Source organism: Zootermopsis nevadensis, unplaced genomic scaffold, assembly GCF_977971745.1.
Source record: "Zootermopsis nevadensis isolate Lab colony 2312 unplaced genomic scaffold, Znev_1.0 Znev_ptg000061l, whole genome shotgun sequence".
Classification (NCBI taxonomy): Eukaryota; Metazoa; Arthropoda; class Insecta; order Blattodea; family Termopsidae; genus Zootermopsis; species Zootermopsis nevadensis.
The window spans coordinates 19,553,801-19,579,730 of NW_028259192.1; the positions used below are offsets into that span (position 1 = coordinate 19,553,801).

General features: G+C 36.3%; 2 protein-coding genes and 1 long non-coding RNA gene across 5 annotated transcripts in view; 2 read left to right on the plus strand and 1 right to left on the minus strand.

The window, feature by feature from the left end:
* Window positions 1-2,032, plus strand: part of LOC110838127 (uncharacterized) — a 20,866-nt gene extending 18,834 nt beyond the window's left edge. Inside the window, exon 4 of the long non-coding RNA XR_015532700.1 lies at window positions 1,375-2,032. This is a non-coding gene — a long non-coding RNA (uncharacterized LOC110838127). The remainder of the gene's footprint in view (window positions 1-1,374) is intronic.
* The window catches only part of Rsod (superoxide dismutase family protein Rsod), a 26,398-nt gene extending 1,372 nt beyond the window's left edge, over window positions 1-25,026 (minus strand). Inside the window, exons 1-16 of one of the 3 annotated variants that reach the window (XM_087340851.1) lie at window positions 24,895-25,026; window positions 12,980-13,205; window positions 12,153-12,327; window positions 11,336-11,555; window positions 10,420-10,717; window positions 9,356-9,603; window positions 8,987-9,149; window positions 8,211-8,559; window positions 7,116-7,372; window positions 6,352-6,523; window positions 5,440-5,823; window positions 3,815-3,901; window positions 2,800-2,934; window positions 2,124-2,256; window positions 1,051-1,192; window positions 211-335 (exon numbers count right to left, since the gene is read on the minus strand). In XM_087340851.1, coding sequence (XP_087196977.1) covers window positions 211-335; window positions 1,051-1,192; window positions 2,124-2,256; window positions 2,800-2,934; window positions 3,815-3,901; window positions 5,440-5,823; window positions 6,352-6,523; window positions 7,116-7,372; window positions 8,211-8,559; window positions 8,987-9,149; window positions 9,356-9,603; window positions 10,420-10,717; window positions 11,336-11,555; window positions 12,153-12,266 — 2,827 coding nt within the window. In that variant the 5' untranslated portion in view covers window positions 12,267-12,327; window positions 12,980-13,205; window positions 24,895-25,026. Of the gene's footprint in view, window positions 1-210; window positions 336-1,050; window positions 1,193-2,123; window positions 2,257-2,799; window positions 2,935-3,814; window positions 3,902-5,439; window positions 5,824-6,351; window positions 6,524-7,115; window positions 7,373-8,210; window positions 8,560-8,986; window positions 9,150-9,355; window positions 9,604-10,419; window positions 10,718-11,335; window positions 11,556-12,152; window positions 12,328-12,979; window positions 13,206-14,619; window positions 14,774-19,245; window positions 19,441-24,894 lie in introns of those variants that run through there. The other 2 variants (XM_087340852.1, XM_022081003.2) reach the window with 2 other exon arrangements.
* On the plus strand, window positions 18,154-25,407 carry Mlc2 (myosin regulatory light chain 2). The gene is made up of 5 exons (XM_022081002.2): window positions 18,154-18,309; window positions 22,028-22,231; window positions 23,099-23,279; window positions 24,340-24,412; window positions 24,917-25,407. Exons 1-5 carry the CDS (start codon window positions 18,307-18,309, stop codon window positions 25,080-25,082), a joined length of 627 nt encoding a protein of 208 aa, XP_021936694.1. The 5' UTR covers window positions 18,154-18,306; the 3' UTR covers window positions 25,083-25,407.
* Window positions 25,408-25,930: the final 523 nt, after the last annotated feature.

Sequence of the window (25,930 nt, forward strand, 5' to 3'; positions counted from 1 at the left end):
TGTTCAATCTCTTTGAATGAATACAGTGCTTTCAGTCAGATCATGACCACGATGTCATTTCAAACTTAACATTCATATCTTGCCATTTCTAGTTTAATGCTGTTTAACCTCTGTAGATGATGTCATTATACCAAATCAGAAACAAACAATAATTCAATATGAACATAATTGAAGAACAAATTTCGTACTCCACCGCTTTATGCAAGGTACCTTTGAAATGTAGTAGAAACTGGATACAAGTACCACTATGCAAGGTTCTTGTCTTACGACTGTCAACTGTTAACATCCATTCAGGGAGGCCCATAACCTCTCTGACATCTTCAATGAACTGGGCCCTGGAACGAAAAGCTGAAGTTATAACTTGCATGATACATGTGATTTTAGGTACATATGCACTACTACAGGCTATTTATTGTGTTCCTGGAAACCCTGTCAAAGAGCATACCCAAAGACACGGTATCATAAATGGTAGTTACATCACTGATGACATGATAGAAACTCAGTTAAACAAAAGATACTTAACAGGATTTAAAATATAAAAACATAAATTTGGGGGAAAAAAGCTTTGTATCATAATCAGTGGTCAAAGCCATCCTGATCCATGATTTTCAAATTGAAAAGAATTGCCCATTATGAATCTATTCCTCCAAAACAATCAACAAAGTGTTCTACCTTAATTTTGGACTGTTTATCAGAGAACTTGTTAACTGGAGAAGTATACAATGCCTCTTCCCACACTGAACTCCCTGTAATTCATATAATCAATGAAAATGAGAACCCATGTTCGAACATCTAACACATATGCCTAATTTGGATGTGAGGAGTATTTTCATGTTCTTACATTAATATTGTCCATGGAATGGACACTACTAAAGGTTAGTAACAATATACATTTTTTTTTTTACAAAATGAGTCCAGTTTATTCATTTGTCAGAACTCATATGTTCCTCATCATACAAATTTCAGTACTGATTCTTTAAAATTCAAAGGGAAAAATCAGTAAGGTAAGTGTAAATAAGTTAGAATTTGTGAATTTAAAAAAGAACTCACACAACAAATCTTGGTGGTTTGCGTATGTTTGCATATTTTATGATGTCTTTGTCAGGCTCAATGTTTGCACATGCAAACCTCTCTCCTCCCCGATCCTTGCTGAAAATCACAATTGATCTCCCCACTGCTGAAACATCTCCCTCTATAAAATAGTAAGAACAGGTTATACAGAATGGGCTATAATGTACATATATCACTAGCTGGATAATCAGTGACATGAAAATGTTATTTCTCATGAAGTAATTGTTACTACAAAACATAAATTTAAAGTACAGAAGGAATATATATCAAGAAACCAACTGTCATTGTGCTATGCCAATACAGTGACATCCCAAAAACTGGATGGCTGGGATTCAATTCCTGACAGTGACATCAGGATTTTCCTCCTTGAAGCCACATCTGGAACAGCTCTGGGGCTCTTTCCTTAGGAATAAAGTGGATGAAGCTGATCACTCATCTCCATCCACTGTCAGTGTTAAGAATTCATGGAATGCTACCTTCACCTTCTCATAGTACAAATGTCACAAAATTGCTCTTTTGAAACTGATGTGGTGTCATCTTTGCTCCATTCTGTTATTCTATAATTAACAATTAAAACAGTAGTTTCAGAATATTCAGTCAAGCTAAGTACTAGAATATTTCAGGCACAGCAACACCTTCAAATACCCAAGTAAAAATGTAACATCAATCATATTAAAGTACATTAATTTCATTGTAATCCCAGAACAGAAATAAGAATGAATATATTAGTAATATTAAACTTGCAGGTTAATGGTGTACAAATCTTAACAAGGGGCCTAAACCCCTACAGGGATCACCATGACTGATATAAATGCAACAGTTTACATTTAAGCATTGTATTGCTCCTGATGATGGCAGTATAACCAACAAGTGTAAGGCATGATATTGTAATTAATATGGTGTGTACTGTATCTAATATGTTAAATTAAAACACAGGGCTAATAAATACTTAATCAATTAAGGATGTTAATTGGTTGACAGTCCTAATTACATGTTCTGCTTTACAATAATTAACAGCACCTAATTAGATTAATCTTATATAAATTAATGACCTAAAGGGAAGTTGCTGTCTGTGAAAACTTGTCTCCTGTCTCCAAGATTGATTGTTCCAAGACGCCCAGATATGTCTCCAACATAGCAACGAAGAGGGTTGTCTGGACCACATTCTTCACGATACAGTTCATCCTAAAACAAATATAATAATGTATTTCCTTTCAATGTATAATGCTACATTCCTTGCTGTAATCCAAATGGGACATACAGCAATGTTACTGATGATAATCAGCATGTTTGACAGGATTTAAACTCTAAGAGATGTTCTAATTTACCACAGAAATGTTATTAAATTTGTAAGTCTAGCAGACACAGACTATCAGTTGTAATCACATGATACATTTACCTGAAACTTAAAGATAATTAGGTGGATCTTATAATGTGTATTGTTACTTGAGGAAAATAATTCTAACTTCTTCTTGATATTCACTTCTTTGCGCCTCTTCAAACCAATACCCAATGATTTAGGACAAGTCCTACTTTTTATATACATAAATAAATAACATGAAGAAAACATACTAATAGACTGCATGTGTGTCTACATCTATCCACATGTCCACACAACCACACATACAAAAAACTCACTTGTTCATTCTTCCACTAATCATTTGGTTTTAAACCTCTGTAAGATGTAATGCTTCTACACAGATGTTCAATCCAAAGTATATCACTTACATTCAGGGGATCTGCCAACTGGGTGTAATATGGATTCCAGCGATAGCCAGCAGCCACACATCGAGTGTCCTGTACTTTCACAGTAGCATCAACTCCCACAGGATTAACATAAATTGCCCAATTGTGGTCCCGAGTCTGAAATGAAACATACAAAATGCCCTGAATGGTAAAACAATAAGAAAATACATTCATATAGCAATTTGTCATAGAAGATGGAGAAATATCCAACATATCATTTGATATAATGAATTTTCAGTAGCCTAAGTACCCACTAAAATGCAAGTGACAATAAAAAAGTTACATAAAGTGCTTCTCTCTTTTGTGCAATTTTTATGTGAAATGGCTGTAAACTACCATTCTGCCATTCTTTGCATGAATCTTTTACAACATGTGAAGATATTTAGATAACTATGCCATAACAGAGTACATATGAATTTGCTAATTTTCATTAACTCACTTCCCTCTAGCAACACTATATGTTCTGTAACTGTGAAGAAACTAGAGGCTCCTCCCCTGGTTCATTTGCTCACTTCCCTTCCATACCTACCCACCATTGACCCCCCTTTACTTGCCCCTTAATTTTCCTCTCCTTACTTTAGGAATTCACAGATCAAAGAACAAGGGAAAATGATCACAAAATAAATTTAAAGACCAGATACTACAATTATTTGTATTCTATGAATTATAATAAATTAAGAAGCTCATAGTAAACAATATTCCTAATTACATTGTCATATTTTTTATCTTTGGCCCCAGTTATATGGATTTTAATACGTTGGAAATACTTTGACAAAGTTATGTATCTATTGGTCATGACCAACAAGGGGCTTTAATTTGTACTATTGTTGGCAGAGTCACCTCCCATCAGAAATGGGCACTATGTGAAATCAGTGTGCAGCAGTCTGTTGGTGCAGTGTGTTAACATAACCTCACAAGTGCCATTACTTTTTTATTATACGGAGAAATAACTACCCATGGTACAACCACTGTTTATAATCAAACACTATATACCTACCAAATTCCGATCATGTTTACCAGGATGACGCAGATTAACTTCTATCACTGTTTCACTCTTACTGCCATCATTGTAAACCAGCTGTGTCTGAAAATAATGAAGTAAAGAGAGGCTGCGTAATACTGTTAAGTAAGAAAATGTTATTTCACTTTATCACTGGTACAACCCAGTATGCAGTGAGACTGCAATTCTTAGAGAAGAATTGGATGCGGTAGCATTAAACTAGTCACCCTTTCTATGATATGAATTAGCAATATGAATGATGCCAAATTGTCCTTATAAAACTCTAGATTAATGACGGTGTAAGTACATTGATTATGAAATATGAGTTTTATAGTCAAAGATTACAGTTCTGATAAAAATAGAATTTTGAAGTTCTATTCTTAGGGTTCCAGGTAATACATAAAATAAATCGATCACTTGATGAAATGATATCCACAAATATAATACATTCATACAATAACAGAAACAGAATGGACAGATAAATGGAAAGATGCCAAAAACACCAATAATCACTCCTGCTTCATATTCAAGATGTTCCACATTTGGGCCAAGACTGAATAGCCTGACACTTTGCATGGCCTTCCTCAGGTCCAGCAGGTAAATGTTGGGACAGTACCATAACTGCATCCTTTCAACAAATCTTCAATGCATTCATTATTCACTACGATCCACCAATTCAACTCTAGTCAACCTATCAGTACTCAGCTGCGAAAACATCACCCCTTTTCCCCTGTAACCTTGGAATAAGTTGACCAATTTTCACAAAATGTGGTATGAATGTTATAGCACTGGAGGAGACCCAACCTCATATTTTTTAATTTTCTTCAATCAGCAATAACAATGTGGTCGATACATGAACTTATGAAGAAGAAGCAACACTAGTGCTTCTTAATATAGGGTTCTGAAATTATATAGTAATAATTTTTTTGAAAAATATGCAGCTTTTGTTAGGACAACAAAAGAACTGACCTGCCTGGGCATGCACTACACAGCCAAACCCTGCAGTAAACATCCACCTGGTAGTCCATTGGTTCTGGGATTTGAATCCCCTATACATGTATGATAAAGGTTTAAAAATACACAAGATTTATAGAACCAGAAATCTGTGCACCAGGAAAGAAGGCTTTTTGATGTCCCCTGAAACTCCTGTTCCTTATTCAAGAGATATGTAGCATGGCATTTTGGTGTTTGTGCTGTAGTGATTCCTTAATCATATACAAGAGATTTACATGCTTTTGCACAGAAGGCTGTGTTAATGACATGTAGGTAGTATTAAATAAACGCAAGTCTATGGTTACTACATTCCAACAAAATTATACAAACTTACGCAAGAATTAAATGAATGAAGTGTTAGTGCTTGCTGACTGTTGGTTATAAACACAATAAAAAACATGTCTGTCAGTCCCTTGAATTTAGAAATTTCAAAATACAGATAGGATTCAGACTTTACACAAACATTTAATTTGTAACATAGCTACTATAAATAAGCATGTATTAACAGTGAAATAACAGTATAACTGGAGATACATTTCTCCACAAATGGCATAGGCATGGGACAGAAATTAAAATCGCATTTCCACGATTATCTGTTCCTAATCATAACCTCTGGCACCAGTACATACCATTCTTATGAAACCATAGGCATAGCCAAGTGGATGATGGAATGAAGCTATGGCACGCAGCTCCCGAGCTTCTCCTGGAGCATAACCTCGTTCAACAGATGAACACACCCAGCGCATATTCTTCTCTCTCTTGTGTATGATAACAGAGCGACCCAAGATGGCATGCGTTCCAAACAGGGGAAGTTTGGTATCATTATATACTGCATCCAAGTTGACAAACCCATTCAGCAAACCAAACTTTCCACTTAGATCTCCCATTTCATACTGATCTGTTGTTCCAATACCAGGGAGAGGGGATAAGGAATAATTTACATTCAGAGGGTTCCAGTGACCATACAAGGATGAGCCCTCACAAGGGAACTCCAGATGACCTTCAACAGGTGTCTGAAATAAACAAGAAATTATAAATATTAAAATAATGAATATGATAACATGGAAATGTGACCTAAAGATATGTCATACTCTACTACCATTGCTTTCTAATTTCACTTAAGAATAAGCTACCAGGTAAATCGAAGAGAATAAAGAAAGGCGAAGGGAACACAACAGCTACTTGTGAATGTTGATATACTACATCATTGGGTCATACCTCACCATACAGAAAAATGCTTTACACTTTAGAAAGTAGTAAAAATGTTTATTTAGAAATACTCAAAGAAGAAAGAAAGCCTGTGTCAACATGTAGATTAAACATTGCTAATAACAAGGACTGTGTTTTCATCTGTGAAAATGTAAACTGCATAAAACCACTCCACAAAATATTCAAATTGTAGGCTTTTGTGATCATACTGACAAACATTCAAGATTTATTAAAACAAGTAATTATATTTTGGATACATTATTATGAACTTTTCAGGGAGGAGATTCTGTACCATGCAGTTATTAACACAAACTGTATCACCATCTGCTTGCCATGTGTATGTGGTATCCACTGTTGTCATTCAGCCCTTCCAGATCAATCTCAATGTCAGTGACATCATATTCAGTTTGCTGAAAAAACTCAATCTTCCCTCTCACAGTAGTCATTTCTCCATTACCATACCAGTCTTTAACCACTGCTTTTCTTCTATAGATTCCATATATTCTGTACAAAGAAGAAAACTATTTCATTTCATTATACACTGGGTACAAATTTACATCTACTGATATCAAAATCAACTTAAGTCCACCTGCTTGTTGAGTCTTTCATCTAGGCAAATCCTCACATCAGAATTTGATACAGTTTTGTGTGGAATTAGCAGAAAATTAGAGTTTCATGTACATCGATAAATTAAGAAAAGTTTTTACTTTTAAGTCTAAATCTTGTTTACAGTGAACTTATAAAAGCAAATGAGATATACAATCACATATATCAAGTTTCAAAGTTGTAAGGGACACAAACACGCACACACACCTATAAACATGGCCTATTTTATCTTGATTTTACTTTTGACTATAAAAATATGAGTGCTTAATTAACGTAACAGTATGTTATGGTGGGTGGGAATCATTACAATGAATGCACATACAGGATCTAAACATTTTATGTTGACATAATTGCTACATTTCAAGTACTTCCAATCAAGCAATGAATGAGGAAGGGGAAAGAAAGTAGTTCCACATTTCCAGAAATCAGACAAAAATGTTGTGAGGAGAAATTCTGCCTGACTGAGAGGTGTGACCCTGTGGAAACTTACGTGGAACATGCCAACCTCTCGCCTCTAGCTTTGGGCCCATTGTCATCATACAACACAAGTGTCCGCCCCATAATACTGGCAACACCACTGAGAGGAAGGTGTGGGTCAGTGAACAGGCGTCGAGTCATCTTCTCCCCATTGACCTTCCTTCCTGCGATTGTAAGCATGCCATGACGGGATGAGAGATCTCCTAGCTGGCAGAACCCCGGGTAGGATGAACTGCATGGAGAGTCTGACTCTTTAGGATCATATGTAACCTGGACAAAAGAATTATAATATTATCAAGTCATTTCAATTTTTTAAGTCCATTTTTTCTAATGTATGGCATATATGTTAGAATTATCATGCAGTCTGACAAGGAAAGTGATCTTGGAGATCCATTTACAGTAGAGCCCCAATTATCAAAAATTCTGTTATAAGACAATCCATTTTGTCTGACATGCTGTCAGAAAGCCCCATTTTATCAAGTTAACTCAGCACGTAGTGGAATGAATGACACTTCCCTACTGTGCATCTTTTATTATGTCAAATACTATTTTTGTTTGTAAGATTTTTTCATTTGATGCTGCAATGTATTTTCTTGATAATAAGATCGTAAACCGAGTTGATATTTACCCTCGTCTTTTTCATTAGTCTTCCATGTTATCTCACATTTTTGATTATCCAACTCTCCTTCAGTGCTATTTAGGTCAAATAATCAGGACTCTACAGTATTTTAATAATGATCACAATAACTAGGAAGTCTTAAAATTTTGTGGTGATTTGTTAGAAGTTGCATTATCATTTCTGAGTGTGGTAACACTGTATTATGGTGAGATGGTTAGATATTTTGAACAAATCAGCAATTTCCATCTTCATGTAAAGTTATGGATAATGGATATCTGATCTAGTCTGCATATTTATAATCCTGGGAAAATATTATGTTGTAATAGGAAAATGTAGAATAGTAACCAATGTTTAGAAACAGGAGTTCCCAAATTAGTTGAACATAATTTAAAATGCACCAATCAGAACACAAGATTTCATCATACAAAGGACTATTAACAAAGTTTCAAAAATTTCCAGTCTGAAACTATTTTGCCAAGAATTTATTACCTTATAAGGATTATATATTGGTCCAGCACTAAGACATCGTCCTGTCCAATTGTAGTAATCTTTCCCTCGTGGCTCAACATGCACTGCCCATCGGTGGTTGGCAGTATTGTTAACAGATGTTCCATCACCATGAACCAAAGTTTCAACTATTATTGTTGTGTCAGTCCAGGGCTGATCTCGTGGTTGACGGAAAATCACGCGCCCTACTGTTGGATATCGAAATACCACTCCTGCAGTGAATATAGGAGTCTTCCAACCACGGTCAACAGCAGTATATCGAGTCAGTTTGCCACAGATCCATGGAGCATCAGCAGAATTAGCAGATGAAGCACTGAGAGAATTATTCCTCCTGAAAGATAGACTATAGTACAGCAAACCAGATTTTCAAAACGGAAAGCAATATACATTTAAAGATAATCAGTTATGTCAAACCAAATGTTTAAACCATCATTAGATTTAAGACATACAAGAATCCAAATTTGTACAATACTTCTTAGATCAACATATGGCAACAAAGTATGGACCACAAAGAAGACTGATGGGTCAGCTATTAACTGCTCTAGGAATTCTTTGTATTACAGAATTAGCAAACCTCTGACTTCAAATTGATATAATTGTGAGTTAAGAAAAGTAATGTTCATGCACATCACCAGGAAACCTGAGATGTTTAAAACACTGAGAAGCTCTCCATTTGATCTTCAGCACAAGTGACAACTTTTGACCCATAAAAATCAATCTACCAGCAAATTCTTTAAACATGCTTGTATATATATTACCTGTAGAAGACAAATGACCTATGAGCCACACTGTGATGACCATACAATGGCAGATAGATATCCCAGTGCTGATTATTCAGTTCAGCAAAACTCTGTTCCTGCCGCCACATGTTATGTTTTCCATTGAGGTCCCCAACAGCGTAAGTATCTTGACTTCCTGAAGCTGGAGATGAAACAAAAACTAACAAAAATGTATTTAACATCATTGATTTCTGCATATATTGAAAGTAACCAATATCCTGACACAGAATCCAAATATGTATCACAAGAAGAAGAGTTCTGGAAAGAACTTGTGGTGCCTTATTTGCTTTAAATGTAAAGAAATGCCAGATTCTCCTTAAAATATATGACAACCAGGTTCTAACATACCTTGATCTTCTTGTATGTTGCTTGGATTGAATACAGAACCTGTTTTAAGGCAATGATTCTCCTTTACATTTATAGAAGGCAATGGTACTGGCGGAAGTTCATGAATCTTGTAAGCAGATGTTTTTGTTACTCTTCCTGTGAACTTATCATTGGTTGCAGTCAGATTTATTCTGATCCATGTTGGATCAGAGGGTGATCGTTGACTGAGGGTTATTTCCCCTTTCACACCATCTGACTGTATCAAAGCCCTGAAAAAACATAAACATGTCAAAATTCACAAATGACAACAAAAAATCATGTCAAAAAATAACTGAGGAACAGATTTTGGACACCCTTGTTTGGAAAAGTAGATGGATTTATAAAACTTCTTGATTTATGTAATATGAACTCCTTAATGTATTTTTCTTTTAAGTTTCTGCATGGACCTTACTTTTATTTCTTAAAACAAGCATAAAAAATGTAAATGGAAGACATGTTGGGAAGAGAATGCCTAGGCATCGATGAGAAAATACTACTGAATTGCATCTTTAGATCGGACTCTGAAGATGTAAACTGGTAAACTGCTCAGAACATGTAACAATAGCAGAGATTTCAGGATCATATAAGGGGAAATTTATTCAGTAAGTAGAAACTGTTACTCCCAAGTAGGTATTTTAGACACATTTAAAAATTATTAACTATACACAGCTTTGTTTCAAACTTTTATTCACGATGTATTAAAAATTGGCTTCAACTTCATTTATTTACTGACTTATTTTTATAAGAATTTCATCATTATGTTGTTGTGATTTATATATTGAGTCATGGTCTGACCATCCTGTCTTCTGCATGCCTGTATACTCTACATTCACAATTTTGACCTGATCTGCAGTGAGGGACGCAGAAAGAAAACTGAAGATTCCACACTGGAATTAACCAAGATCTCGTTATGCTACTTATTTTTTTTAATTAACAAATCAATACCACCTGCATAATATATAACACCTGATTGAAACCATTTAATTCCATCTTCTCCTGACAATGTTAGACATATAAACTTAAACTGTATACAGATACATACTTACTTTAGGACTGCGGGATGAACTTCGCGTATTTTTGCACAGGCCAGGAAACTGTCGTGATGTCTGGCATCAAATATCACGAGGTACAAACTGCGCTGTCCACTCAGTAGACTGGCAGACAGTGATGTAAGTCCAGAGTCATGGTATACACCAGCAACTGAAGAATGTGATAGTCTTGGATCTCCAGAAACGTTTACCTTGCCAATGCGAGAATCAAGGTCTCCAACTGCTTGACCTGGAGTTGTTGAAAACACTGGATCGAACACCAACTGGAGGAAGTTACAGTTCTCTCGAGATTTATCTGCAGGGTCAAACAAGACAAGAAATTGTGATAATGAAAAAAATAAAGTTGTTCCTGTGCTTACACATTATACTGAGACATGGGAAAATTTATCCCCAAGGAAAAACCTGCCAGTATCCTCCGCATAGGAGGCTGGGTGGGTCCGATAGCAGGTCTGGACATGGTGGCAAACAGAAAAATACCTGTTCCTCCTGAGAACAAAATCCTGGTCATCGAGTTCAAATCAGTACTTCACTGAGTTACTCCAGGTTGTTCTCCACACAACAGCCACATCAGATTGTGACCTAGTAGAATGTATGGTTGAGCAGCGATTTTGAGCAGTGTACAGCATTATCATTATAAGAACCTGTTTGGCAGAATGCTTCCACATTCATTCAATAATGAAGTCTTTATTTTATCTGTAATAAAAGTTACTATAATACTATTTGATTAAACTCTGCAGAGCAATGGCATTTAACAGAATAAATTCGGTTCATAAAAGAATTTGCATAAGATTTATATGCTGTATAACAAAGCTTAAGGTAAGCAGGATTAATAAGTTCTTCATACAAATTTTAGTTACATATTTTGTTCAAAAATACATTTAGATACAGATCTAGCAGTAGCATTCTGACATACCAGCTTCTGAATCCAGAATATCTGTCGTGTAAATCTTCCAGTGATGTTCAGTGTTAGCAGGTTTGATGCCTTCAGGGCTAACAACATGGTACAGGTTTGTATACAGCAGAGTGTCTGTAGAGCCTGAGTGATGGCTACCAACCCAGCGTAAGAAAACAGAGCCAGCAACTGGAGAAAAGAACTTTGCTTCTGCAACCTTCTCATCAGCATTTCCAGACACCTGTTTCAATGTAAATAACTTCTAACAGTAAAATAAGGATGGGTTTAATAGCTTCCACACAGGTGAATCATACTGTTAGGCTGATTAGCTACTTAAGTGAAATAAAGTGTTTCTGGAAAAGATACTGAAGCATACTAAGAGAAAACGTAGATTCAGGGGAACTCAGTCAGTATCACTTGGCAGAAAATAATGCAACAAAAATATAGTAGAAATACAGTTACTGAAATTCTTTACTTATATGTGACACAGTGAAAAAGTTCATAAACATTTTAAATAGCTCAGTTAATAATGTATCCTTGGGTTGTGACACTGTGTAGTCATGTAAATGATTACCATGTTTTGTGTAGTGTATTGCAACATTAATGCTAAACCATCCTATTTACTGAATTAAATTTTGGTAATAACTTTACAACTTTCACAGTTCTGAGTATATAAGTAAAGTTTCTGTATTCAGTAAAAGAGCATTAACAAATTTCTAAAAACAGTGACAGAACAATCATCTGCAAAGCCACACTGCACAAGATATTACTGTACTTTTTCAAAACAATTCTCAGTTATGTTTAAATTATTTTTCACTTATTCAACTCTTCAACTCACTGTAATGGTGGCACAGGCTTTGCGCGATATGTCATCAACAACCTGCAAGACAAGGGACTTTCCCCACAAGCCCTTGGCACCTGTTAGCACCATCTGATCACCTGCAGCTGTCATCTCTGCTGAGCCATTGGCAGGCAGGTTTAGTGGCCCAAACACTTCATCCAAGATCAGAGTACTGAAAGTAGTTTAACAAGTAACACAAAAGTAAATGGTTTAAAAATCATAAATTTTTATTAATGTGTCAGCACAGAAAGAGACACTCTCTTGATAATGGAGGAAGCAAGCACCTTTGGTATGCCAATAAACGTCTTCCAGACTACACAGTACAACAGGCCAGAAGAGAGTCATCAAAATTCTTTTAATTTTTTGCATTAAGCTGCCTAATCTAAAAAATAAAACAGGAAGAAGGTAACTGGAATATATAAAAGAGTTTCATGTAATTAAGAAACATACATAAAGAAAGAGATATTTAATTAAAAAAACAAGTTTGATAAAAGTGGTGTAGTGTTTTGAATTTTATCTTGTCTGGTTAGCACATGGCAGTCAACATTAAAACAACCTTGACTTATCCAGACATTTAGTACCAAACATATAACAAATGTAAATAATATTCCCCACTGCCATGCAGTTGGATATAGCACAGCTAGCTAAATACAGTATTTAATTATACAAAAATATCTATTAGTTTTTTAAAAAAGCAAGAACTTAAAAAAAGCATAAAGAAAAATCCATGTAAATAGGACATTTACTTAATCATCATTTGGAAACAAGAAAGTCTTGTATTTGTTTGAGTGGAACCTCAGCATATTGTCAAAGGAGACACTTACACTGAGCCCAGTTTATCATTTCCACACCGATCTTCAATGTTGCTATAGGAAACTGGCAGTTCTCTCACCACCCAGGACCACTGTGACTGCTCATCTACTGCTTGGAGGGATGTTCGTACTACCACAGTATTCCCATCTCCAGGCTGCTGCTGGAAGATTACTTCCCCATGAAGACCTGACTGTGATATATAGGCTGTGAGCTGAATTCCGCAACATGGCTCAGTACCTAAACATAGGACAAGTCAGCTATCAGAATGCAGTGTAAAGTAAAAAGTAAAGTTTGTCCCACTATACGCCATGTAGGCGTTTGGGGTGAGTGGAGGTATAGCTCCTCTCTTCCTTGACCTCGGCACTAGATGGGGGTGAGTGGTCAGCATCACGCCCCGGCCGGCTTTACCCCCGGGAAAGGACCCCGGTACCCATTGTAGAGGAGGCTGGGTGGGCCGCAGAGCCGGTCTGGACGCAGAGGCTAGAGGAAAAATCCTCTGCCCCCGTCGGAGATCGAACCCCGGTCGTCCAGCCCGTAGCTAGTCACTATACTGACTGAGCTATCCCGGCTCATTTCAGAATGCAGTGTGCAGAATGATAATGAACTCAACAAAATTCAATCACAAGTTTACAAGTGCATTCCTTTTTAATTTTTATTCTTTGTATTTACCCAATTAACATGGATGTTTTCCCACCAGAAATAGTACCATATTTCGCCAATATTAAGATGAACTCTTTTTTTTTTAAAATTTCTGATGGTGTCTAAGAATTGATATAGCAACTTTTACCCTGAAATCAAGGGCATGTCTTATAGTCCATTTAAAATTACAACCCCAATCCAATGAATTCCAACATCTCTCCCCAGGATATAGAGCAGATGAAGTTTGAAGCCAACTACCCACTTTCTTCTAGGGTCAAAGACAAAGCATAAAGTTTTACCACCAATTTTCTGTGTGTCCTCATGACACGGTGCTTAGACACAGGGTAACTTTTACCTAATTAAGGATACACTAATTAAATCCACAGAGCAGAGTCCTTCTTGAGAAGCTGACAGTTCTCCAAGCAGTCATAAAATTCCCCATCTATGCCTATGGGAAGTGGTCTCTTGCCTTCAGGCTTTCCAACCAACATTTTGTATGAATTTATCTCACATGCATTCCAAATGCTCAGCCCATCTCATCCTCAGTATTATTTTAGGGCATTCATTTGTTAGTGTATTGAAACAAGGCAAATCCCGAACAGGAATTTGGAGAAGACTGGCAATATTTAGAACGTTGTTACGTCCCCTGTTGGCTTCCAGTTGTCCTATAAAACGTGTGTATTGTTTCAAAATCAACTTATTTTTTAATTAACCGTAATCCAATGTGTACACGTACAGAATGCTGGCGCTGGAGATTTCAACATGCGACAAAGACATGAACCATTCCAAAAATATCAGCATATAACAGCCTTAATTTTTTCCGACTACTCACCACATACACCAAGAACATACAACTCATACAAGAGAAAATTATGATTATTGTCATTATTTTTGTGATATTTACGTTGGCAGATGTGACTGAGAAGCGTAACAGGTTCTCCATATGCTCAAGAATACAAAAGCTTGCTTTTCACTGAACCCAAAACAAAATGCAGAAACAATACAAACTTACCACACGTGAAAATTATAAAACACAAAACACATACGTCACACACGTTGACGCTCATGGCGTCAATTTAAAAATAATGCAAATTTCAGACCGACATGCTGGTATTCACGCCTTGATCCCACTCAGCTGATCTGTGTCACTGGAACCAACGTGTAACGGAGTCAGAGAGACTGGTCATGCTTTCTCTATGGCCGAGAACTCGATTCTTCAGGTATGACGAGAAAATGTGGCAGTTAAAGTAAAGTCCGTATAAAGGTTAAAATACGAAACAAATATGGTTCATTAATTTTTCCTGACATCCTATTGTCTACTTAACTTCTAAATCAGGAGTTTTCAATCTTTCATTACCGGTGATCACATTCGTCCTTTCTTATCTACTCCCGGGCCGACTTTAATTTGTTAAAACTTAGTGGTAATTTACTAAAATGTGGTATTATAACTCCACAAATCATAATTTGTTTTGATTAATCAGCCATTTCAAATTAAATTCACTATTTCATTTAGGCAACAATCTTATTTTATATGGAGTGATACAATGTTACATAAACGTAGCCTATGCGGTCCACGGGTTGAGAACTGTTCTAGCTCAGACGTGTAATGCTTATTCGGTAACCGAAAGAACCTATGCATCAAATCTCTGCAATGTCTTCAGCCAATAAGCTCTGAAAATACGATAAATCGATAATTTAGGAATTGTAAGATGCTAATGTTAAAACAGCCCTGAATTCGTCTTACGTAGTGTTTACTTCCAAGAGTCATTAGGCCTGCCGTTTTCAAGAATGCACAGGATCTGCTATAATGAAGGCAAACTTATTTTATATTTTTTATGAAGTGATTGGTGACTCTAAAACTTGTAGCGCTTGGCTGTGAGTCACGCGCCGGATATTTAGTGTTAACATTTCGGCCTTGAAAATGGCAACTGGAATGTTTGTTGAAACGTTGGAAACACCAAATATCAGACGCGGCTCTCGACACACTGGACTCGTGCCTCAAGCCTGTGAGTCGTATTTCCTTTAGCAGAAAGTATGGTACACACAAAATAAACCACATTCTTTTTGCCTTGATTACTGAGATATATACGGGGAAGCTTTAAAACAAAGGTGGGTCCTGGGTAACACATGATCTTGGGGCCCCTTCTCTCTTTACTTTCTTTGGCCGCATGCATGCGAGTTAATTGCTGGGTATTTTAAGAGATAGATCTACCACAGGGGCTTCGTTAATAAAACGACAACAATGACATTTACAAACAAATTAACAAGCACGACTGTATTTGATACTAAACCCGTAGACATGTATGTGAAATCGATCAAGCTCAGAGTGCGAGAGAAATTTGTAAAGCAGGCAAAAATGTTGACACGTATAAGTGGAATAATTTACAGACGCTTAGTTAAAATTAATGTACAGAAATATACGCCCTAAATAATGCAAAAATTGTTTTATTATTATTATTTACTTTAATAAATGAATTGGATGAGTTATTATTATTCCATCTATTCACCATTTTAGATGGTATTTGCTTCTATGTGCCTGAGACAAACCTTGCTCTTGAGATATATAGTGTAGCAGCTATTTCTGAAATACATTTTGTTTTTTAATACGTGTTACAAGCATTAAATAGATTTTGCGTGAGACAATATGTATTTTACATGAACGTCTTTCTAATGACGTGAGATGTTCCTAGAATGGCGGTTTTCTAAAGTTCCCTGTCGTGTTGGCCAAATATTTTTTAAGTGATTTGGAGACAGTTCCAGTTACCCATATAATCATTGGAATTACTTTGGCTTTTACTTATAATTATTATTATTATTATTATTCAGAGGGGCTCCATGGAAAAAACATGAGGTTAAACAAGAGATCCAATTGAGAGCCAACTGTATTTAAACGCTTGTTTCTCAAAGACAAAGTATGTGCATCCCTGACAATGTGCTGTATTTAGCTGGGATATCCCTGCAACCAGTTACCAGATGACTATCGAGAACTAGGGCAAGGAAAGGAAGAGACGGGGCGCAGACGAAATTAACTAAGACGCTAAAAATATAACATTCAGTGTGGAACAAATTCCCTCATCTCCAGCAGCACCTCGTCTCAGCTAAGTGCCAGTGTTCATACCTATGTTACGTAGGGATGCTGTATTGTTTTTACTTTTCGAATTTTGTTGTTAATCAAACCCCAGATCGCCTATTATTTTTTGGGTTTATCGGCAGGATAAACATCTTTTAATATAAACCCGATAATTCAAAATTAGCTTTAAATATTCAATACATTTGATAATATAGAAATAAGGCAATATACTTGCTAATTATTTACCATCGACAAAACAAATATGGCGGTTGCGCGGATATTATTGGGATGTTATTACACATGCTCCATAGAAGCCATTGCAGCTTTGGTTATCACAGACCCAAGGATGACGATTATGATTATGACGGTGACGTCAGCAGAAACCGTTAATTTTGTCTATTATCTGCTAAATCTCTGAATGAAGTGGACATCGATTCACCGCGACTATTAGGGGCAGATATCCGTTAAGTAGGGTGGGCTCCCACGTTTACACTGTCAGTTCATTACGGGAAGTGAAAAGCTTTTATCCGAGCATGATACATCACACTGAAGCAGAATTTGGAAGAGTACTATAACTAAATAATCGGCAACAGAACCAGAAGGTTCATCACCGCTGACACCAAAGCTCGCTACTAGATACGGTTCAGAATAGGTTCCATTTATCTCCACTCATACGATGTATTTTCTTAAGACCATTTTAGTTATATCGACTCATCTCATTCTCGGTCTTAAAAATGACCATTTTTCAAAGATACCACTACCAAAATTCCACATGAATTTTTACTTTCACCCACCACAGCTAAACGTCCGGTCCATCGTAACCTCCTTCGTTTCAAGATCATACCAATAAAGCAGACAGAAGAATACAAGTTTAAATAAATAATAAAACCAATAACAAAGTTAACGATGACGGTGCGAAACCAATATCTACTTTACATCTGACAAAGCTAGCACAGTGGACATCTGTACTATTAAAAATTGCGAATAAAAATTTACACCAAAAACTGTCTACTTACTAACGTAAAATTTCTGCTTATCTCACGACAAAAACCGAAGCATTAAAGGAAATAAGACGTGCACTGGAGTCGTTCTATCGAGTTCAAAAATATTTTTTTTATTTTTAATAGACACATTTTGAATTCCCCACCCAGTATTGTTTAGATAAACGGTACGTGATGAGGAAACAACTAATAAAGACAGAAAACTAGAGGCTGTCTCGGAGATCTAGGCGTAGATGCAGTGATACTATTAGAACACCTAGTAACGACCAACTATTGAAGAAAGACTCCAAACGCTGGACTCTGAACCATGGAGCTGGTTAGATAACTCAAAGATACAAGTTATTCTCTGACGCCATTGTTGCCAATTCTTGACAGTGCCACCGAAGTCAATGGTCGGCCTCATTATTTCACTAGCTGGCTCTATTTCGGCGTCACCTCTAAATAAGGTTAGGTACGTTCTCCTTTCTTGCAGGGTGATGGGAGAAGGGAACAGCGGCGATGTGGAGGGGAAGGAGGGTTTGAGGGTATCGGTTAGAGTGAAAAGACATCGAGAGCTCAGTGGGCAGGGCCTCCTCCAACAGAGAACAACTACAGAGGGTCGTCTCTTCTTCGAACACATCAGTACACAATGGTGAGTAGTAACAATGCATACCGTTCTTTACCCACACGACAATATGCCTGATAATACACATTAAACCACAAGCACGTCATGAGAATTCAGAACAAGTAGACAGTGAGATTCTCGAGTGTTTTGCTGTTTAAGTTACGATAATGTGAGTTTCTATTTACATCTTGGGATCTACTGCAGTGCTACCAACACTGGGTGTGTTCCCATCAATCTCGACTGAAAAGAATACTTAAGTACAATCAATATAACATTAACGTCTTCAATCGCACGATTCAATTTAGAACATAGAACAGGCCTTTTATTTCTGTTAAAATATTCGCAAATCAGTTTCGATGTACATTATACATTAATTCTGTCTCCTCTTATTTCTATTAAAGGTATTCAGATATTTAACTTATTCTTCCTCCCCCTGTGAGAAACAATTTCAACACGAAAATTAAATATGGAACCACATATAAGCAAAAATAACAAAATAATTCTAAGACATGATACGTCTAGTGGTGTGACTCTCAGCTCTGTGCCTCTAGATCTCCACCGGTAAAATTCGGACTTCCGCCTTCGATAATATCACCTCTTCGCAGAGGGTTTCACAATATCTGCTTACCATCACCTAACCGAATTCAATTTTGCAAAATGTAGGCATAGACGTAATGCCGATGCTACTCTACACAGAGAAACAGTAACGTTTTGGCGTATGAACACTAATAGTGCGCATTTGTCAAACCAAATAGGCGTAAGAATTTAGTTTTCTGTAAATCCGCCATTTTGTTGATACGCCCGTCTGGTATGACGTCCACAATATGTTGTCTGAAATTGGCAGACCGCGAATTCAATGGCATTTAAATCCGATAAAGGAAAGTCACTCGTTGGGATACGAAAGTTACTTCCGTGATTACAAAAGCATTGAAGACAAGAAAATCCTTATTAGGTAGCACATACCCCAGGTTTTACATTAAAGAAATCTTCTCATACGAAAAGTTTCAAAACACAACACAATGATTATTAAAAATGAAGTTATGAAACTACTACACGTGTTGTACTAGACTTGATAGCAGTTAGGAGGTTTCTAGCAAGCTGAAATCCAAGCTAGTGAGTGATTCAGAAGCTGGCGATATATTTTAAGCAAGTGGAAGCTTCAAAAAGTTTTATTTCTTGGGGCAGTAGTGAGGGGGGGGGGGGAGTTGGGGACTTGCGCTGTGCGTTATGAAACAATTTGAAGCAAGATTCTTTTAGCACAGGGATGACGTAAGCTGTGTAGAAGTAAAACTTCCAAATCATTCCCGAATTCACACTGACGAGCAAATTACACGCATGGCCTGTTGCGTAACTTAAAGGTAAACTTAATATGTGAGTGCTTTTCAATGTAGGAGTCACTTATGGCAAACTAGAAGTGAGTTTGGAGCACCCTGGGGTCAACTTTATGGAATATTACATTAATTGTTTTAAAAGTTATCGTTTTCAAAACAGCTTCTACTTTCATATTACGTGCATGTTTCTACCTCTAGATATGTATAAATTATATCACGTTAATACAAAACACTTAAAATATTATGAAAAATATAAATGCATATTTCAGATCCACAATAAATATAAACTGAAGCCAAAGTTTCTACATTCAAAAACATCTTAATTTTGACTTTTATGGAACTGTAAGGTTCATTCGTGTATTCACAATAACCTGACACTGGTCACTATCCTAAGCCAGAAGAATCCAATCCACAACTTCCAACACTACTTCCCCCACATCCACTGTAAGCACATTACATCTACACCTAGATCTTCTGAGTGGTGCCTACAGGTAAAGTTCTTTACGTGCAAAAATGTAACTTCTCAGAAGAAAGAAATAAAGGAAAAACTCTGTTGTAAAAAACAGATGCGCTTATTTCTGCTTAAGCAGTGGAACGACAAACTTATCACTGGTTGAGCAGAAACTTCCACAGATCTACAATTTTTTCATTTTAAAACCAAAACCTTTTTGTCTCCAAGAATCATTCATCAACTTCAGTCGCTGCGAAAGCTTCACTTTATACATCACAGCACTTGTTTAGTTCTTAAATAATAACACTGAACCACTTTAAGCACAAAGCTCATCTAAGTAACATTTAAAAATTCAGTTCCTAGCTCAAAGAAAATATAATATTTCTCATCATTAACAGATATCAACTGGTTAATGCTGTTTACTCTGAGAATCAAATGAAAGCCATAAGTACACTCTGTGGGCAAAATAAGGGATTACTGAATCTTAAAGCAGGTGGTACATATAGTAACCACTGTGTTCTAGGGGGTTAAATACATATTTCCAAGTTGGTCTATTAACACACGGCAAAGGAAAAGATTTTCTTGAACTCTCAAAAGAACAATGAGCCGGCGTAGCTCAGTCAGCATAGCGACTGGCTACGGACTGGGCAATCCCCGATGGGGGGGCAGAGGATTGTTTATCCTCTAGTCTCTGCATCCAGACCGATTCTGGGGCCCACCTAGCCTCCTACCCAATGGGTACCAGGGTACTTTCCCAGGGGTAAAATGCCCTGACCATTCACCCCATCTAGTGCCAAAGTCAAGAATGAGTAGGAGCTATACTACCTCTCACATAAATAACAAACATGATCTTTTACACTGTATTATATATATATATATATATATATATATATATATATATATATATATATATATATAATAAACAGGAAGGGGCCATGGCCACACACTATTACACATACTGCTCTATGTAATGTGATAGTTGGTGTGCCCGTGCACAAACTATTTGCCCTACAGTGGGTGAAAATCATGGAACAGATATAAGGCCATATGCCAATTTAAAGTCATCGCAAAATTCACACTAGTGGGTCTATTTATACCTAGACCTTGTGGTGATGTATCTCGGTGTATTTATATTCTCCCAGGCTCTCTGCCAGGACACATCGCTAAACATAGCCAAACTGATGCCGCTCATTCAAAGTATGCCGGAAAAGCAGAACGCGTGTCACCTGACACCACAACATAAATCTGATGATTATTAATTTCAGAATAACTGCAATTTAGTAACGATGCTAATTGCAAACCAGTTCATAAATATGGATATCAATTGGAAATCGTTCTTTATTTTGGACTTTTACACTTAGATTTCTTCATACTCTCAAAAACACTGTAAATTTATTTACAAGGCATCCCAGAAATTTGCTCTTTATTTTAAAATCATGTTTCTGACAGGTGATTCATAAAATAACTACAATTTACAAGCCTTTTAAAGTTTTACATGTGATATGGTTTGTAAACAGATCAATATGTAAATTCAGCCAACAATTTACGCCCACAGAAGCATAGTTCAGCTTTTGAAAGATGAGGTTCTAACAACAGTGAGTATGTCAATTGTGGTCTTCTGGGTTGTGATACCGTGGAGTCTTATATTTGGTTACCAAGAATTTGGAGGAACATATTGTCTGTATTGCCTGAAGTAAAGATGAATTTCACCTCTGAAGATGAAGATGTTATGTCTCTCTGAACCACTGGTAACCACTTATAGGACTACATGGCATCATAACCCAGAAGACCATTATCATTAAGACATCAGATGAAGCTGCACAGTACTCAAACGGTGATGATAGGTCTATGTTCTTTAATTATATTCAACAGCAATTTATCAATTTTCGGTCCTGTTTTACCGTGAGTTTAATCTGCAATGTCTGAATAAAATACAGTTAAACATTTGTTTTTATATTCACAGGCGGACAAGGAGAAGAAGAAGAAGAAGAAGACAAAAGATGAGGCACCAGCTGCAGAAGCTGCACCTGCCCCTGCTGCTGCCCCAGCCCCTGCCCCCTCAGCTGAGCCCAACAGGCAGAGCTCTCGAGGCTCCAGGAAGGCCAAGCGTACAGGAAGCAATGTGTTCTCTATGTTCTCCCAGAGACAGGTTGCTGAGTTTAAGGAGGCAAGTTACATACTTGCTCAATTTTATCAGTCAAATCACAATAAAATATTATTATTAAATGTTAAAATATTACAATTAACATTTAAAATATATTAAAATGATGCTCTCTATCGAATATTTCGATTTACATTAGAGCATCATCTTTTACACTACATGTTTCGGTTCTAAATGAACCATCTTCAGGTGTATGATGTAATATCCTAAGTGGAATTCTTCGTCAGATGTCCATCAAATATCAGAAAGTTTTTCTCTTCCAGACCTATTGTACTTTAATATCGCATTCAATGTCGTTTCGTAATGTATGTCGCGCTTAACGTGATCTTGTGTGGGTGAAACGTTTTGCAGTGGTTTTTGTATCGGTCATAAATGAAGAGTGGAGGAGGTTCGTCCGTCTGAATGTATTGCCCACTTTAATATTTCAGATGTTTTACACTTGTGAAGTCCCATAAGAAAAATATAATAAAGTTACTGGGATATTGAAAAAGCATTACAATGGATAAATAACTAAGGCAGTCCTACTGAGATTTCATAATGTGATGGAAGTGACTGCTGAACCCTCAGATGTAGACATAACAACAGAACCGAAGCAGCACATACAAGATTTCTACATCGACTGAAAGGACTAACTTTGAGAGATAGAAAGTAAAGTGACAATATAAGGAATTTATTTGTGGTTAACAAAATTACCAATGACATTAACGAATGCCAGGTAAAGTTTTGAAGTCATGTTCATTGACACCAGACTACAGATTACCAAGAGGAGTTTTCAGCCACAGAACTACAAAACTCAAGGAAAGCAGACTTAGGAAGACCACGACTGAGATGGTTTGAACAAATTTTGTCAGCCCCACTTTGTTTTCTATATAGGCCTTCCAGCTCATGGACCAAGATAAGGATGGCATCATTAGCAAAAATGACCTCCGAGCAACTTTCGACCAGCTAGGCCGTCTTGCCTCAGACAAAGAGCTTGATGAGATGGTCACTGAAGCTCCTGGACCAATTAACTTCACACAGCTGCTCACCTTGTTCGCCGGAAGAATGTCTGGAGGTATGTAACAAGTTCATCAATATTATATCCCTGTCCAACTTTAAAGACTATGAACAAATAATTTGACTAATAAGCTAATGAAGAAGTGCATTTATATAAATATAATTTCTAAAGACTTCATTTTGACTAAATTGGGGGGGGGGGGAACTGAGAGGGAGAAAAACTTAATAACAAGAAAACTTTAAATTTCTCAACAGGAAACATTAAAGTTTAAGTGTAAGCTTCTGTAATCAGAGCCAAATTGTTTAAACTAAGAACTTTGTGGAAGGTCAAGCCACATACTACTATAGATTGCAGCTTTTTACAGAGTCTAAGTTCAACAATCTGTTTCACACGATACGAATCAATAAATCCTCTGTTATTTTTAACCCTTTACAACTTGCTTCAACTCTTCATTTTATATTTGAGTTTCATAAAATTCTCAGAATAAACAGCGATTATTTCTTTAAACATTAACCAGTTAATCTTTGTAATGGAAAAGGGAATGTTTTCTTCAAATGCTTAAATATTATTCAGACAAACTGCCTTCAAAGAGCTAACTTTCAGGCAATATAACTTAACACCATTAATATCAAATTCCAGCACTGAATATTATTTTGAATCAATTTTATTCAGTTCACATCTTCATAATCAATGTTAATCCATGTTAACCTTTATCATATAATACAGAATTTAAACCCCCACGCTATGCGACTCTTGGCCAGACTAAGTCCAGGTTAACAGTTCAGTGATACAGTAGTGCAAGACTCAGCCAGCTGGACTGTGTAAGAAGTAATGCATCGATGATAAAGGTTGATATTATCCTGCCATTACACCCTGCAATGCTTACGTTTTAAAGATCATACAAACAGAGTTCTGAATATTTTAAAAAAATATAAGTTAACTCTTCATATGTGCTTTTATTTGTGTCAATATTAGCAATGGAGTGCAACTTCCTTTACAGGAATATAAAAGCTCACTATCAAATATCCAAATTTTTACTATACGTAAATGGATTTTACTAACTTTGCACATGGTGAAAACATAATTATGAATACCACATTTTTCTTAAAATTTTCAGGATCTGATGATGATGACGTTGTCATTGCTGCTTTCAAGTCATTTGATGATGACGGCAAGATCGACAGTGAAAAGTAAGCATTATGAATCTATCTCATTGACTTATTTCTTGTCAGCAAAGTTCCTTTGCGGATGTGATGTGAACTAAGTACCATCTAAGGCAGGCAAAAAGCCAACCAATGAAGAACTTTGAACCATAAGCTGACCGCATTACTTATCTTATTGAGACGAAACTATTTGTTGCATTACTACACACATATAACAATACAAGATGTAAATTTAATTTAAAGGTTCTTTGAAGTGGTATAGAGTTTAAATTCTCCAAAACCTGGTTGCAAATTGTTATTTACAATTTCTTTCAATACACAATACAGTGCAAATTTGTAGCAGCAACAGTAGCACTCTCGTTTAATTAATACATTACATATAGCCTACACACTGAAGTTTTGATCTTCTGACCAACTTCAAAATGGCTTTGTTATGAACTGTTGCATCAGAACACAAACTCCTAAATAACATTCAAATTATGCTGAATGATGTGCAACTGGTGACTTACATTTTTTGTATGATTTGCTCAGACTGAGGCATGCCTTGATGACCTGGGGTGACAAGTTCTCTGGTAATGAAGTGGATGACGCCTATGACAACTTTGAAATTGATGACAAGGGCTTCATCAACACAGCGAAACTCATCCAGCTGCTCACAGCTGCTGCAGAGGAGGAAGAAGAAGGCGAGGCTGCTTAAATCACCACCCAGTCTATGGAGAAATCATCGCATTTCATCAATACACATTGTGCTACAGAAAATACACACTTGGATTCATCCCAACAGCAAAATCTGAGGAATAAAAACATGATTGTTCTTGGAACAGTGAAATAAACTGATTATTTTGAAGAGGGTTATTTACCAGACAAGGAAACTATTCCACTTTTCTAAGGGGGTCAGTTCAATGGGTCCACAATTCATAAATTGTTGGTTAACATCTTGAATGTTCATCACATCATCCACAAAGTATATTCTTAAACTGAAGCATAGAAAATTTTCAGAAATAAAGCAAGTGTAAAAATCATGGCCCTCACTCTTTTATGTCACATTTAAGGACTTTCTTGTTTATACTGTCAGGACAACACAGTGTACAAAAATCTGTCTTTATCCATAAAATGGTTTTATTCTATTTACATAAGACTTTATAAAAGAAAGCCCCATGTTGATCACTTGAACAACTCACCATTTTTACATTTACATAAAACAAAATCTCACATTCTTATCTGTAGAACAGTCATTAATCTCATCAAACTTTCTTTTATTCTACTTACTTTTTCATACATTTACTTGATAATATATCATAGTTATAATTCATACTTTCTTCCTTCCTTTCATTACTTTCTATGCCTTTTTCTTATGAATTCTTCTTTCTCACTTTCTTAATCCTTTGTATCCTATTTTATTTTCTACTTATCATCTGTCTGCTGTTTTACTTGTGCTCAATACACTGATTTATGGAAAATTAAGAATCATGATAACATTCAATAAAGAAGCTATGTAAATAACAGTTTTTCTTTCCTCTGTATGCCTTGAGCACCACATGAAAA

Coding starts and splice junctions, on each gene's coding strand:
- Mlc2 (XM_022081002.2), top strand. Junction 22,232..23,098: donor AGGTTGCTGAGTTTAAGGAG/GCAAGTTACATA, acceptor TTTTCTATATAG/GCCTTCCAGCTCATGGACCA. Junction 23,280..24,339: donor CGCCGGAAGAATGTCTGGAG/GTATGTAACAAG, acceptor TAAAATTTTCAG/GATCTGATGATGATGACGTT.